Below are 15,900 nucleotides of genomic sequence, written 5' to 3' on the forward strand. Positions count from 1 at the left end.
GTATAAGCAGTATATGAAAAAAGCAATGTACCAAATCAGCAATAAAAAAATGTCTAAAACAATAAAGAAATAAAATAGAATGTAAACAATGTACATAGTGTGCAAATGCACATGGAATTTGCATAAACAGTCTGCAGAGGGCCAGATATATACTGTATACATAGAGTGTTGTGGCTTTCAGACTAGAGCAGTAGAGAAACTACGCCCTTATCAAATATATTACAGAATGTGCCTTTCAGATATGTGCATTATACCAGCTGTCCTATGTAGCACAGTTACTTCTCTGTCAGGTGAACTCACTGATCACAGTAGGCCTAGTGGATACATTCCTCAGCTTGTCTAAAACTGAATGTTGTTTCAAATGTTCCCTGTGACCTCTAGGAATGTGGGGTACAACTGTGGGATGCATGTAGGACAGTAATGCTTCAAAGCAGGGATAAGAGGGCCATGTTGCCATGTGTGTTGAACACATACTTCTGATGATGTTCCTGCTTCAATGGGCAGCTGGTTTTACACATAAATAAAAATAAAAATAGTGATAAAGTCTGAATATGATGTCTGAGCAAATGGGTTGTAGGTCAAGTGCTTATCTCCTGCCACTGTGGTATGAAGCAACTTCAGTGAACAAGTTTCTCTGAAGAGAAAACCAGGCCGCCACACTCAAAGTGTCAAACAGCGAGAGTCCAGTTCCATGTTTTTAATTCTGTGATTTGACTACATGACTTTAACATCTTTCTCCTCCAAACCCTTTATCTCAGTAAGTGGTGTTGCTAACAGATCAGAGGTGTTGTCTGTATCCATGACTGTCATAGAAAAACACTTGCGCTTGGCCAAGATGCTCATAGCTGGAGAGCATAACATCATATGTGGACAATAATTGTAGAGACTATTGGACTAAGAGAGTGAAGCCATCTATTTGTACATATAATTTTGCTTATTTGAATAGACAAATAACTCTCCAAATCACAGTATTTTTTCCTCAAAACTACTCATGAGCCCCAGCAGACCTAAGCTAATGTTCAATACATTTTCTAAATATTTTTGGTCATGTCAGGACTGGTAGGCCCCAGAGAATGGTAGCTGTCATGATCTATGAAAATGCCCTCTATGAATCATGCTTTTCATAAATCTAGAGGACCCCCAAATAGATAGCCTATGTCTGGTGACTGAGTGAAACTGAAATCTTTTTTGCTGGGGGACCCACCTGGAACCCCTCAAGCCCCCCCCGGAGGTTCGCAGACCCTACTGTGGCAACCACTGATCTAGGTTACACTGCAGCATTTCATATCCATCCGTATATCCACTTTCATGGATTGTCTTTATTTGCTCTAGAAGGCAAGGATGATACACGGAACCCCTGTAGCCCCGCCCCTTCTCCGTTACGTTGCTGTCATGGAGAATGCGTCCCCCTCTCGTCCAATGAGAAGCGGCGCTGAGCCCATGTGTGTATTGTTTAAACTGCTCAACTCGGACAGTGTTTCCAGACCGAGAAAACTTCCACCAAACTGAGTGATGGCGGCCGCCGTGTCCGTTAGCGCAGCTGCCAGAGAAGAAAGCACAGATACAGGGCTCAATTTCGCCTCCCGTCCGCTTCATGAAAATTACGACCTCGCTGTGGATCACGTAAACTGGATGTCCGGAGACCGCGGGCATCCCGAACTCGAGCCCGGCGACGAGGAAGAAACACTGGGGCACGAGTGTCAGCGGAGGGTCGATGAGGAGTTGACATCACTGAGCCCCGAAGAGATCGAGAGTCGCTTGGATAGAACTCGCCGAGAGTTTTACAATCGTCGAAAAATTATAATAAAAAATCTGCCATCCGATGTTAGCAATCAGGTATGTCTGATAAATGCCAATCAACTAATTGGAAGTTCGAACAGTCGGATGATTGATTGATGGGGTCGTTTGGCTAACGTTAGCCTAGCTCCAATATGCCTGCCATGCTACCTATGTGAGTTAGCTTGCTAGCCTTTTAACGCGTGAGCTACGTTTAGTTGATACGGTGTTTTTTCTCACTTTAATCAGCAAGATGTCCAAAAAGTGTGCTATCTGCCAGCCAGATAACGGATATATGTGAACGCCAATAGCTTGACAGTATCTGTTAAATTGGTTTGTTTTAGTTGACTAACACGGCTAACGTTATGTTAACAAACAGATTGCCAGATGACTGTCAATAATGGTCAACCGTGGCCTGTATGACCTGCCAACTCCGGCCTTGTAGGTAACAGTTGGTATCAACATGCGTGGTTCACTTTGCTTAGTCGAGCTGTCACGCCAAATAATTACAGTCTTTACTTGAGAGTTACAGGTACCATGGGACTTTATCACTCTACCAGTTACAAATGTTGGCGTTTGGGTATCATGCAGCCTCAGATTTTCACATGATGCCACATTTTTTGGAACGTGCTTGACTCGTGGGGAACGGTGGGCCTGCGGGCGGTACCATTGTTCACAGGGGGGAGCATTGGGAGTTCGAGATGTGAACGGGAGTTGCAATGTAACAAAAGGTGGAAGGCGTGGAGACAAAACGTTTCAGAAAATGCTAGACAGCATCGCCATTCGTTTGTGAACGGGCAAAAGCACTGCGGAACAATTTCTCCCACAACAATGAGTCAGTTATTTACCTCCCACACCCCCACAGGTGTCCTTGCGTTGCTGGTTTCCTAGTGGGCATGAATAAGTTGATTATTTGATGGCCAAAATCTAAAACTTGGCTTTAACCTGGTATATCCTGATAAAACTTGAATGATTGAATTGGTAATTGAACTTGAATGCTGGGATGTGATTACATGGTAATTTTTTCTTATCCTTTTTCAGGAGGTGCATGAGCTGTTGGGCAACTATGACCTGAAGTACTGCTTTGTGGACAAATACAAGGGCACGGGTTGGTATAACGGCTTGTCTAATGTGTCATTCATTGTGTGTGCTTTGTTCAATTCAGCAGTAGATTGTGGTAAATATATAATCCACTGTTTTCAATCTGAATACTTGTTAATGGTCCTTTAAACAACACTGGTTGTCCTTAAACAGTATCGCATTTATTGAGCACCTCCTAATTACTTGATCCCAGTGTAATTTGTGCTGGTAGGTATTCTAGCTGTGTGGCGGTGCAGCTGCAAGTTATCTAGCACACAACAATGTATGTATGGGTGGCATTTAATTGAAAATGGTCAAATAACAATTCTATGCAGAAAAATCACCGTGAACTGGACAATCTAAATAGTAGTTTTGCAAGTTAGTCAAAAGGGAAATATTACTTTTCTCACATCCTATTTTTTATAAAGGAATCAAAATGAAATGTGTCAAAGTTGTCACCTGCCCAAACCACATGATGTGGTTTATAAATTATGGAAAGTACGACCTTTCAGTAGAGGATGTGAGAGTTTCTAGTCCCACACCAAAGTATGGGCTAAGAATTGGGCATGGAAGATCAGCTTGTCATTACAAACCTCACAGCTGACTTGTCAAGCAGAATGGACAAAAACCCCAAAATGGACAAAAACCCTGAACATTAGCTTAGATTATGCATGGAAAATGGTTTTACAAATTGGATATTAACGGCATAATATTACGTCAGAAAATGGGTCAGAAAATTGCACCAGCTGAATGCTGGTGAATTTATGCTATGGTTGGTAAGCTACCAGCCTCTTTGGCACATAAACTATCATCATTTAGAGGTGATATTCTACAAAATCTAGTTGGCTGGATAAAATAATGAAAGTGGGTCAATTTAGGGTGTGCCAGCCACTGTGGCTATAACAAAAAAGTAAGTTTCCTGTGCTGTATCCAAATGTAGATGGCAGGCACACAGGTAGCTAACATGATGCTTTCTTGACATGGAGCACAGCACACTGTGGGCCCCAGTACATCTGTCTATGCTGTTACTGGAGTCTGTCACATAGGTAATAATATTTTAAAAGTTGAGTTACTGTTATCAAAAAAATATACAGCTTTACATTTATCTATCTATCTGAAATCCTTCTGATTCCTGCCTGACACTATCACAACAAACCTAGTTTCAAGTGGTGAAACTGCAGTGATATGAAAGCTGGTGTCTAATGACATCATATCACCAGTATTGTCTTTTAGCAGCACTGCTAGAGGAGAAACGGTTTGTGTCACAACAGAAGCTCACTTTCTGAGACATTTGTGAAAACAGATCTTGCTCTGCTGCTTTGAGCTTGTCATTCACGCTTGCTGCACAAATGTAGTCACCCCCTCACTTCACGGCAAATTTTGTGTGTTCTCTCTCCCTCGTTACCCTCAGCATTCGTGACACTGCTCAACGGGGAACAGGCGCAGTGTGCCATCAAAGAGTTCCACCAGCATGTGCTGCGGGACCGGGAGATCTCCGTACAGCTGCAGCCCACAGACGCTCTGCTGTGCATCGCCAACCTGCCCCACGCCTTCACCCAGCAGCAGTTTGAAGAGTTGGTGCGACCCTTCGGTAACCTGGAGCGCTGCTTCCTGGTCTACAGCGCCTCCACTGGCCACTCCAAGGGCTACGGCTTCGTGGAGTACATGAAGAAGGACTCGGCGGCCCGGGCCAAGTCGGAGCTCCTCGGGAAACAGCTGGGCTCTCGCATGCTGTACGTCCACTGGACCGAGGTGGGCTCCCTCACCTACCCGCTGCTGCACTCCAGATGCCTGTGTGTGGACCGCCTTCCCCCCAGCCTACTGACAGCCCAGGACCTCCGCAATGCCCTGGCCGACACCCACGCGCCAATCTTCTGCCAGGTCAACTTCACCACGCACGCACACAAACTCACACACTCAACTAAATGCCCAGTAAATATCAGTATGTCACGTTGTCATGACTAATGCGTATTGTGCCAGTTTCTTGAAAGTTGAGCAAGCAGAATGTTTTCCCTTCCACTTGAAATTAGACTTGCCTTTGGCATACTTTCTTCTCTTACCTTTTTATGCGAGTTTCATTGCACAGCTGCTGTTGATTTACGCCATGCAAGGCCATGTAAACCAAACCATTGATTGAAAAGCTCTCTGTACTAAGTGGAGGGTCTGTGCTGCCATTAATACTACAAGGGTGTAAAATTAGCACTGAAGCTGTAATGAAACATTTTGGGGGATAGGTTACAGACAGCAACAGGAATCCTTTTCTTTTTCTTTTTTGTAAATAGTTTTTCATATTTGATCACTCAATAGCTCTCACCTTTGCCCTGCTTTTCATGTGGCCACTCCAAGTTTCTATAGCAATGAGCATAGCTGGTTTCTATGGCGATGACCACCTGACTCCCCCAGGTGGTGTCATTCAGCAGGCCTTTCTGGAATGAGAGAGAGCAGTGTCCTTTTAGCACGACACGCATAGTAATACTTTCTGTTGGTTCCTGTTATTTGAGGATTGTGGCAAAGGCTGTGATAATTCAGAGGTCACATGGTAATTCAAGGGAAGCAGTTTAGTGCTCAAGCTCTCATTTCAACAAGCTGCTATTGGGCAGGTTGAAGGTGAGGAACCTGATGGTAGGAAATCACGAGGCCATATCTAGTGATGGATGATTGAGTAAAGGCCCTTTTGGATCTATGTCTGTGAGAATTAAACTATACGCTCAATATCTTCTCAAAAATAAGAGGTATGATTATTGGTCAGTTATAATTGTATTACAGTCGGAATATTAAATCAGGGTTCAAAACTAACATAATTGTAATGGCAAAGAGATGGTTTGAAAAAATGTTCAGGTTGATTCAACATTTTATGGGGTACTGACATAAAATGCCATCAATTTTGGGAATGACATGAGGTTCAATGCAAGATGGTTAAAGTGTGGTTTAAATTCTACCACATTCACAATGGCAATCAATTGTGAGTGAAAAAGTGTATCTCTTGGGCAGTTGGGCCAGAGAGTGCTTAATTGTGTGCATTTGTTTAAATCCAGTGTAATTTCTGACAATTCGAAACGCAATTTAAAATCTAATAATGACATTAGGATGTCACAAAACTGCCATGGTATCTTGAGGGAAAAGGCCATTTCTCTGACCATTTCATAGTAACATTTGCTTGGCTTATCCCAAGGCTCATCTTGGATTCTCTGACTTTCCTTATAACAATTGAAGCAATTTCAAGCCAAGATAAAGGTCATATTTCTTTGCTAGATCCAACACATTTCCAAAAGAATGTGTAATGCGCATTTTCGGAATGGGCTTGGGGTACAGTAAATCATCTGAGTTTCAAATTAAGGGCTGGTGCACAAAACACTGAAATTGGCAGAATACTGCCTAATGTGAAAGTCAGAGTTGGGTGTATTTGTAAGAGAAAATGAACAAAGGAACAGACATTTTACAATCTAAACGCCTAACATGGCTCTAGGAAACTGCCGGAGGTGAAAGAGAAAGCACATCTGCAAGGGAATTAATTTTCCTCTAATCCATCGACTTATCAATAAAGCTATCTAGAATTTTACGACCCGAAGATGATGAGAAATGTTTAACAAATTTTGCAATTGAGATTATTCAGCCTAGGCGGGGGCAAGGTGAATACTTTAATGCATCATCATTGAAAGTAAATTTATGTGATGTATGAAACCCCCAGACAGAAAAATCTATTTTGTTAGAGTACTTTGCAAAGGTTTCAGGAGGAAAATTCCAAGGAAATGTGCTTTCAAATAATTTTGTAGTACATGAATATGCTAAAATTCAAGGGCGGCGGTGAAAACATTTCAAAGCGACTACAGAAGCCTATCAATACAACCATAGCCTGTTTTGTTCTTGTCTCTGATGGCAGCTTTGGGCTGGTCATGTTTATGTGGGATTTTGTGTTCTTCCTCTCCGCAGTTGGCTCAGGGACAGGATGGAAGTTTCCGGCGGTTTGCGGTGTTGGAGTTTGCCACGGCGGAGATGGCCGAGGAGGTGCAACGTCTCACTGACGGCAGGGTGCTTGGCGGAGCACACATCCGGGTGTCCTTCTGTGCCCCTGGTCCCCCGGGAAGAAGCATGTTGGCTGCTCTGATTGCTGCCCAGACCATGGTAGTCAAATCCCTCTCTAACTCTGTCAAACTGATGTCATTCGCGTGTGTGGTTTTACTGTTCTAGTAGCCCTCGGGTTTGTGCTAAATGTCTTCTGCCCTCTCCCACCAAGGCTGTGAACAGAGGGAAAGGTCTCCTCCCCGAGCCCACCGCCATGCAGATCCTCACAGGCCTCAGTAACCCCGCCACCCTCAAGATGCTGCTCAACCCGCTGACCCAGGGACGTAAACAAGGTGAGAATCCCCACCGGCCCTCTGGACACTGAATTAACGTTGTCATTGACCTAAAGGATTTGGTCTGGTGCGGTGGAGGCTGACGTTGTCTTGGTGTGCAGGTCTCCTCGGGGCGGCTCCTACCTTACCACTGTTGGCCAACCCCGCCCTCTCTGCTGCCCTGCTCCAACTGCTCCTCCAGAACCAGGCCCAGGCCCAACAGGTACTGCTGCCTCTCTGCCTTTTTTCTCTGTCACTCTCCTCCTAGCATGTCTGTCCATTTCCATTCGTCCTCTCCCACTCATGCACACTTTTTTTTCCCCCTACTGTCTGCTCTCTCCCTTGTTACCATTAGCAAGCCTTTCTGGGAAATCAGCTTCTCTGGGCTCAGGTGCTGCACAATAAAGAAAACCGTCTAGTGCCTTGTGTGAGTGATAATGACGTGTGTGTTTTGAGTTTGGAGATCAGTGTGTAAGGTGGTGGTAAGCCTATTGAATGGATCCCAATGTTTTTATGCGCTGGGGCCGTAGAAAAGGCAAATTCCTGAGAGGGTAAGCTCTTGCTAGGAAAGTGTTTTTTGTGTGTGGTGTATTTTTGAGTGGTGCCGAGTGATGTGGTGGGTGTGCTACTCCATTGTGCGCAGAAAGTGTAAATACCCACTATTAAGGACATCATTACATATGTGGTGAGTAAGCCTCGGTGCTGATAAGTGTGCTCATGCAGTTCTGCAGTTTTCCTACAGTTGAGTGTTGTAGCCAGGCTGTGCGACCCTTGAGTGACACTGAACCCTGCCCTCTCCTCTCTCCTCTCTCCTCCGGCCATCAGGCAGGACTCATCGGGGAGAACCCTTTGGCCGCTCTGCCTCTCCAGCAGGGAGTCCATCTGCTCGGAGACCTGCCCCAAGGTTTGGCATCCGCTGACTCCAGCCGTAGCTCCTAAAGCCACAAACTGCATTTTTTGCTTTGCTTTTGAAGCTAAACATCTGTAGCCATATTTGCCTGTTAGTTGTGCTTGCTCTCAAACTGGTCATTACTCATGTGATGATATTTTGCTCACTGTTAGATAACCCATAATTTAATGTGGTCGGCATTATACCAGGATCACACACATCACATGACCACATCATATTAGATGTGGTTATTGATTGTAGTATTTAGGGTTGTCACGATACTAGAATTTCTAACTTCGATACAATACCCAGGAAAATATCGATATGCGATACCATTTTCGATACCACGGGGGGAAAAATGAATTTTCAATCTTTTTTTTTTTAAATATTGTTTTCATGTTAAAATAGAATTTTAACATAAACAATATTTTAAAGTTGTCTGAGATCAAACAACAGAGAGATCAAACAACACATTTTGGTTTGACAGGTCTCGATTGCTGTCATGATTTGCTCTTTTTTATTGAGGGGAGTGAGCTTATACTGCACAAGCATGTGAAACATCATATTGCCTCCTGGCCTCTGCAGCATAGACTGTAAGCAACTAAGCAAAAAACACAGACACCAAACTAGTCCCTTAATATCCGACAACGCAGGGGGAAATCCCGGTGCAAAAGAGACAGATGGACGGACAGACAGACAGACAGACGCTTCTCCATAACGTAGGCCCGATAAAACTCATTCAAAACTTTGCACTTACACAGCAGATTACCCTGCTCTAGTCATCAGCCTATCAGAACACTTGTTGAAGCAACAGATACCCACCAATGACAGCGCAAAATCAGCAGGGCTAGACTTAGTGGATTATTATTGACAGAATGATTTTAATCGGACATTTCAACGTCCGGTCGAGCCTTCTGACCGGGCCCAGGCAATGCATCTGAAAACCGGACAGTCCGGTCGAAAACCGGGCATCTGGCAAACCTACTTGATAACGTTAGCTAGCTCTGTAGCTAACGTTTGGTTTGCTAGCTAAACTAAAACGGATGATGTACAGGGTACGTTAATGTTCGTGATAAATGTTTAATGCTGAAGTGATGTTGAAACGGGAGCTTTTGCTATCCTCTCTAAATTCTTTATATAGACTGGCGTGTCGGTCCTTAAGGTGCTTCGCCAAGTTTGACGTGTTGCCCCCCTTCGTCAGCACCGCTCTGTAGCATTGTTTGACTGAGGAACAACCCAGCTGACTGCTACTAGAGAGAGGAGGGGCAGTGGGCAGCGGTGCAGGGTGTGTGTGGCTAGTGGAGGCGGAGAAATCATGTTTGATTTTTCATTAAGAGAAAGCACTGCTGGTATCGATACTGTTGCAAATGGGTATTTTATCAGTTTAAAATTTTTTTTATACTTTTGACAACCCTAATATTATTGCAAGATCAATTTTTGTTGCAAATCTGATTCACTGATGAAATGTTTTCAGAAAACTTCAACGAGTGCTAGCATAAAACGGGGTAAAACTACAGTTAAGTGGGATCCCGGCCTACATTAATTTCTGTTTAATTTACAGTGTCCGTTGTACATTTGTCCCTTTCCCTAGGTGGTGTGGTCCCAGGTCTTGGCCTGCAGGCGGATCCTCTGGCTCCCCTGAAGCCCATGTCTCTTGGCAGAGCCCTGGCAAGGGAGCAGGAGTCCCCCACAGCAGCGTGCACCTTCCCCCAGACTCCCTCCCCCACCCTGCAGGGTATCTCCATGCCCCTACTGGGTGGCATGATGGGGGCAGAAGGCCTGGCAGCACAAGGGGTGAGCTACCATGTCATTTCCTTACTGTGCTTTCTGCCTCTTATGTTGACTTGCTGATTGTAACTGGTCACTTGCCTTTAGCCTAACAATACATTTTTACCCAAGTGAAACTGGGAAGCCCTTTTTTCCTGTGGAGAAAAAAAACATACATTTTCCTCCCATCAGGTATCCATACTTGGTGATCCTCCTAAAGAAATGAATCTCCCCCAGAGCGCCTTCCTCAATGTCCATAACCTGTTTCCCTCAGGTGAGATGCTGTTTTGCGGTCTGTGGTTCTGGTGTCCCTGCTTGGTAATCTCTTCCTCGTTCTGTGTCGACTCTGGTTCATGCAGCTATATAACTTTTCATGCCTGTCTGCCTTCCCCTCTTACAGGGGGAAACTGCAGAGCCCACCCCTATAGGAAGAGGCCTACGCTAAATAATGTGTCCAACCAACGCACAAACCAGAGCGTACAGTCGAGTTACAACCTGCGCTACCAGGAGTCCTACAGCCCAGAATACCCTCCTCTACACCAGGTAACCACTAGGGATCCTGCTCTATTCATAGCTGGCCTTGGAAAGCCTTTACTTTTTTTTTCACATTAGTAAGCCCTGCTGTGCTCGGTAATGTCTTAGTGACTCATATTGATTTTTACAATGTTATGCACACTTATACTGCCCAGTCATTGCCTGCTCATGACATGGGCTGTATGATGTGATCCGGTCCGATGCCCATCTGGTGTCTCTCCTCAGGATCCCCTGGCCCACCTGTATGAACAGCAGGAGAACCTGGATGCTGGGGCCTTGGCAGGATTTGGACAGCAGGTAATGGCGCATCAACCTTCCCTCCCTCACACTCATGGGCTGTTGTGCAGTCAGCCATTGAGCAGCATGACGGCTCAGAATGCAAATCCTATCAACCTTCTTTTTGATTGGTGCCACTGTATGTTCACTTATACGTGAATACAAGTAATAATCCACCCTATGTAAACAGTCATATTCCCACTTGGTTGTAAAGTGTTCCTTGTAGATTTATTTTTATAAAGTTTTTTGAGGGTTGTGGGGAATTTTGGCTCTGAGAACTAGGTTCACCCTGTGCCCATTCCAGTAGGTAGCAGTTTAAGAATGGCTCTTATTTGGATATTTATATCATGATATATGCGCATTGTTTTGGGGGTGCCAAGCAATGAGGCCAGATGACACATTTTCCTCATATTCATTTTTCTCGCTTTGGGGTCAGTTTTTCAGCTGTGGGAGACACTGCAGCTAAGTGAATGTAATGGAAATATTGTTCTGGCAAAGGGATTTAGATGACTTAGATGCTGTATCTTTTGCCGCTTTTCCACCGCATGGTACCGGCTCGACTCGACTCGCCTTTTTTGGTTTTCCACTGGGCGAGTACCAGGTACCAGTACCAGTTTCGTAGCACCTCCGTCAAGGTTCCAAGCGAGCTGAGGCGATACCAAACGGTGATGTGAAAACACTGCAGACTACTGATTGGTCGGAGAGAACCGTCATCGCGACCTGGGACATATGCTAACGTTAGCTACCAGGTTAGCTTACCCTCTTGTGTCGCCTTTGAGCAACCAGAGAGCAGTTTGCTGTCTTGCTGCCTTCAGCCTCTTCTGAAATAAAATCTGTTTCCTTGCTGTGACTAACAGCCATATACCGAGAATCAACCCTTCGATATCCTCCATTGTTGTGTGTGTCGCATTTCATGCAGCGTCGCGGCGTCGCTATGACGACCAGCTGTGGGGGGTGGGGCGCATTGAGGGGGTACTATGTGCAGTGGAAAACCTTACTATCAAAAGCGAGGCAAGCGAGTCGAGGTGAGTTGAGCCGGTACCATGCGGTGGAAAAGCGGCATTTGTCACTATTTATTTTCTTAGAAGGTCATCAGAAGTACTATCTAGGCTATGTAGAATTGAAAATTGTAGTGCAAGTCTGGCAATCTCCCAGAGTGGACCTGGAACATCTGATGGCAATGTGAGCAAAATGTTATTAAATTAAATGCATCCTGGCCTGATTGTAGGACAGTTGTTGTGTACAAGTGGCACATGTTAATGGGGACTGTGTCTCTGCAGCTTTCGCATCACCCTGATTTCAGCGAGCGCTCTACCCATTACGGTTACCCTCCCAGCCCGCCCCTGTCCTCGTACTTCAGCTCAGGGCCTGGGGCCCCCATGAGCGGCGGCCTCCCCACCACCCAGCTCAATAAGGTGAGCCTGAAGCTTTGGACTGATGGGTTGCTGTCATGTTTCAATAGCGTTCACCTCAGTGTGTTTTTAAGGGTTTAGGGTTAGTGTTGTTTACCATTATCAACGCTAGAATATTAAGGTAGCAATGGGAAAAGATAAAATGGAGGGTTAGAGCTTCCGAGAATAAGTCGTTGCTCAATATTTCATGTATATTCTGTTGGTGTGTACAAATGTGTAAATGAAGTTGTGGATACTGAGAGTTGGTTGTTTCTCCTCAGGCTGTGGGAATGCCTCCTGTCAGTCATACCAATAGTTTCCCACCTGGCTTGGGGAATGGCATTAAGGTAATTTTGCCTCTTTCATCTTTGCTTTTTCCACATTAGTTTTACCTTCTTACACTTAAGTTTCAAGCTATTAATATTTTATTTATTTTTTTCCCCCCAATTAGACTCCCATCGGTGGCCACAAGCGTGTGTTCTCCCGGCTGATCCCATCTCCAGAGCCGAGCCCTGAGGGGGGCTATGTGGGCCAGCACTCCCAAGGCCTGGGGGGCCATTATGCGGACTCATATCTTAAACGCAAGCGTATATTCTAACTACAGCCAAATGCCTCTTGCTGTATGAGTAGCCATTCAACAGCCAGGACATGATGGACCCTCCAGAGTTCCTCCAGTAACTACAGTATTTTAGCTTGGCGGTCCATTGATTCCTCTCCTGTGTGCTCCTGCCAGCGACCCCTGGAGGGCGCTGGGGAGCGCAGCCTGTTGCTATCCGGACAGTTGCGTGCCAGTCTATGGGAGTTCTTGATGTTTCTTTTTTCCCATTGTATATATGATTTCAGTGTGTTTAGTAAATTAAGTTTTTACCCTTTTTTTAATTTGATTTTTAATTTCATGAAGCCCTTTTGTTGACTACTTGGAGTATATGTACAATAAGAAAAAATGGTAAATTAGCTAATTAAATCAAGTAGTTTTTTTTTTTTCCTTTTGTTTTCATTTTTTCCCTGTTGAGTGTGGCGTGTCAACGGGTTCAGAGCTGCAGATAGTTTGGCCATTGCAGTTTTCAATGGCAGCCATATTGGCTCCACTATTCTGCCTCATGGCTCTTTTTGAAATAACTTGCACTATGCCAGGCTGCTTTTTAAAAATGTTGGACATCTCACAAAGCTGTTGTTGTGTATGACATTTAAATAATTGCAGCCAAAGGAAAGGGCTTGCATAGTATAAAGAAACCAAACTCTTTCTATCGAAAGGCTCTGAACATTTTTTTTTTTTTTTTTTTTTTTTTTTTAAACAGCCTTCCTATTTGCATGTAAAAAGTTCAGTAGTTTGTTTAATGGGATGGTGTTTATGTGTGTGTTTTTTCTTTATTTTTTTTCTTCTAACTTGCTCCCACAGGGTTGTATTTTGCTGTATGCTTATTTTTCTGGACCGGATTCAGGCCTTTCTCCATTGGTTGACATACAGCTTTCCATCCAGCAGTAACGATAGCTGTATGTACCTGCCTCTGTATTTGGAAACTGAAACCTTTTACCAAATCCACTCTGGAATATTTCTCAAGCCTTAAACTTTTCCACGTCGTTTGTCCTTGAACCGCACCCCTCCATCTTGTTACGGAGTCTGTTCTCTGCACTGGTTGTTTGAGTGATGCACTTGGAGGGCACAGGTCACTGTACTACTCTGTTCTCACCTGTCTAATCGGCCATTTTCAAGTCTCTTCTCACTCATATGTCCAGAAGTTGAATGTTTTCTGTGTTGGTGTGAGTTCTGTCTGCTAAGTTAATTTTTAATGTCTTGGGAGTCCCACCACCACACCTGACTGGTCTGTTCTGAATGGGTGGGTGGTGCGGCGGACATGGTGTGCCATTTCTCGATCCACCAGCAGATGGTGAATACGGGAACTCCTCCAATCTCTCTTCACCGAGAGGCTTGACCTTCATGTTACTGTTGTATGAAGTGCCTCATCTGCTCCTGGTGTGGTGGTTGTCTCCACCCTGCAGACCAGCAGGGGGAGGTGTCCATCCTCAAGGCAGTTTTGAGTCGGCTGCTGTAGCCAAGTAGACGACAGTTGGGATGACGGGCGCGGCCTGTGTTCAAACTTGAGGTGTGTGTGAAGTTTTCCGGTAACAGTTCAGTCTGTCTGGGGAGGTACTAATGGAAGCTAGCAGCAGGTGATTGGTCAGTGACAAGTCTGTGTGTTTTTGAATTATGCTCTGGTTGACAATTTGATTGTGATAACCCATTACCTCTGACTTTGGTAGGAAATGCAAATACACTTGAGCCTTAACAGTGTTTTCTGTGATCTCATCCTGCCCTGTGTGGGCTTCCAACTACATTTACCATTTATGTGTTATTTGCTGTGTATATACTAAGCTTGATAATTTTCCTCGGAGTCCAAAACTCTTGTTTTCTTTACTTATATCTGCCTCTGGTCTGGTGTTTTGATTGAATTTGCTGCTCAAGGTGTTTGTGTTGTTTGCCTGTATGTTTGAAAGATGATGTGACCAAGAGTGGCGCCACAGCAGACTGCTGATGTTGTGTATGGACCAAGAGATGCTGCTGTACTGTATGATCATCATTAATTTGATTGCTTTAATTCCAACTGCTAGCCCTCTCATCTTGCCATGGTTGTCTCTGTATGTGTGTGTGTGTGTGTGATGTGAGCAAGTAAATGTTATTTAAAACTCATTTTGTTATGATCTCGTCATTTTAAAATGCATTTAAGATGTAACACAGTGATCTGGATTTGACATTTCTCTGAACGAAAACCTTAAAGAAGGAAATACCGCCACACTGCAATGATGCTCCCTTGGTGTTTATGCCATGGTTCAACCTCTATTGGTCTGGTGAGGGGAAACTGGTTTGTGTGTGTGTGTTTGGGAGGGCCAAAGGACACCCAATTGTCTTCACCCATTGTTACACAGAATGTAGATCCTAAAATGGATCCTTGTCAGTGAGAATAAAAACCACAAAGAGTAAGGCAGTCGGTCTCTAAATACTAAAAGCTTTGTGTTAATCAACAATAAAGGTACCACAAATAATATTTCTATTCAGCGTCAAGGACTTGAGGGACAGAGGCGAGCAATGCAATTCACATTGCAACTCATAGGAAAGGTGTCATGTCCAACTTCATTTAATCCATGTGGTGACATTGTATTGAGAGTAAATCCAATGCCACTCCCTCTGGAGGAGCTTGTTATCTTGGTCTCTACTTTCTCAGTGCCAGTGAAGCTCATGGTGCTGACATTGTGCCATGCAACAGGGTTTTCTCATCACCCCTTCTGATGCTACTTCTGCTTCTGTGTTCGCTTATCTGTGCATAAAACCACATAGGCAGAGCACAATGTTTTTTCCTTTTTCTTTTTACCCATCTGGGGAAATTGGCCATGATGTCATTCATTCTGAGAAACTCTTCAAAAGCACTCAATTCAATCTTTAATTATGCTCGTCTTAGATGAGGGCCTTTGCCTTTAGATTTTCAATTTTGGGCTACAATTCACAACTGAAATTTGGAGTAGAGTTGTTTTGGTGTCAGTCGCTAAATTGGAATTTTATCTCAAATTGAATTTAAAACCATGTGACCTTGATATTAGGATGCAGAAAGGAGACCTGCCGCTGAAGGTCTTTTTTTTTATTTTATTTTTTTTTTATAAAGGGGTCGAATGAAGGCCATGTAACACAGCTACCAGAGAAACATCTGTGGTTAAACCCTTTTGTGGACGTTTTATGTTGTGCATATTGTGAGACTTGCAGCCCCAGCTTCACTGTCAGCTGATGCCTAACTCCCAACTGTATCTCATTTCATGTCAATCTGGTCATTTCACAGAAAACTTTCACACTTTAAATGACTTA

The 15,900-nt window shown here is 44.2% G+C and overlaps 1 protein-coding gene across 5 annotated transcripts; it reads left to right on the top strand.

Moving 5' to 3' along the window:
- Positions 1-1,512: 1,512 nt before the first annotated feature.
- raver1 (ribonucleoprotein, PTB-binding 1) lies at positions 1,513-12,645 on the top strand. Of its 5 annotated transcripts, none has more exons than XM_071533433.1 (15): positions 1,513-1,836; positions 2,818-2,884; positions 4,268-4,737; positions 6,787-6,978; positions 7,091-7,211; positions 7,313-7,413; positions 7,546-7,617; positions 8,016-8,094; positions 9,671-9,873; positions 10,039-10,120; positions 10,247-10,389; positions 10,606-10,677; positions 11,937-12,071; positions 12,329-12,394; positions 12,499-12,645. In XM_071533433.1, exons 1-15 carry the CDS (start codon positions 1,513-1,515, stop codon positions 12,643-12,645), a joined length of 2,274 nt encoding a protein of 757 aa, XP_071389534.1. The 5 variants fall into 5 exon arrangements, with proteins under 5 accessions (XP_071389534.1, XP_071389538.1, XP_071389537.1 ...); XM_071533437.1 differs by having other exon boundaries at positions 7,546-7,581; positions 10,606-10,683; XM_071533436.1 differs by having other exon boundaries at positions 7,546-7,581.
- The last annotated feature ends 3,255 nt before the right edge of the window (positions 12,646-15,900 follow it).

Source organism: Centroberyx affinis, unplaced genomic scaffold (genome assembly GCF_046629955.1).
Source record: "Centroberyx affinis isolate AG114_WGS23_722 - 3 ecotype Tasmania unplaced genomic scaffold, CSIRO-AGI_Caff_v1 ptg002364l_1, whole genome shotgun sequence".
NCBI lineage: Eukaryota > Metazoa > Chordata > Actinopteri > Beryciformes > Berycidae > Centroberyx > Centroberyx affinis.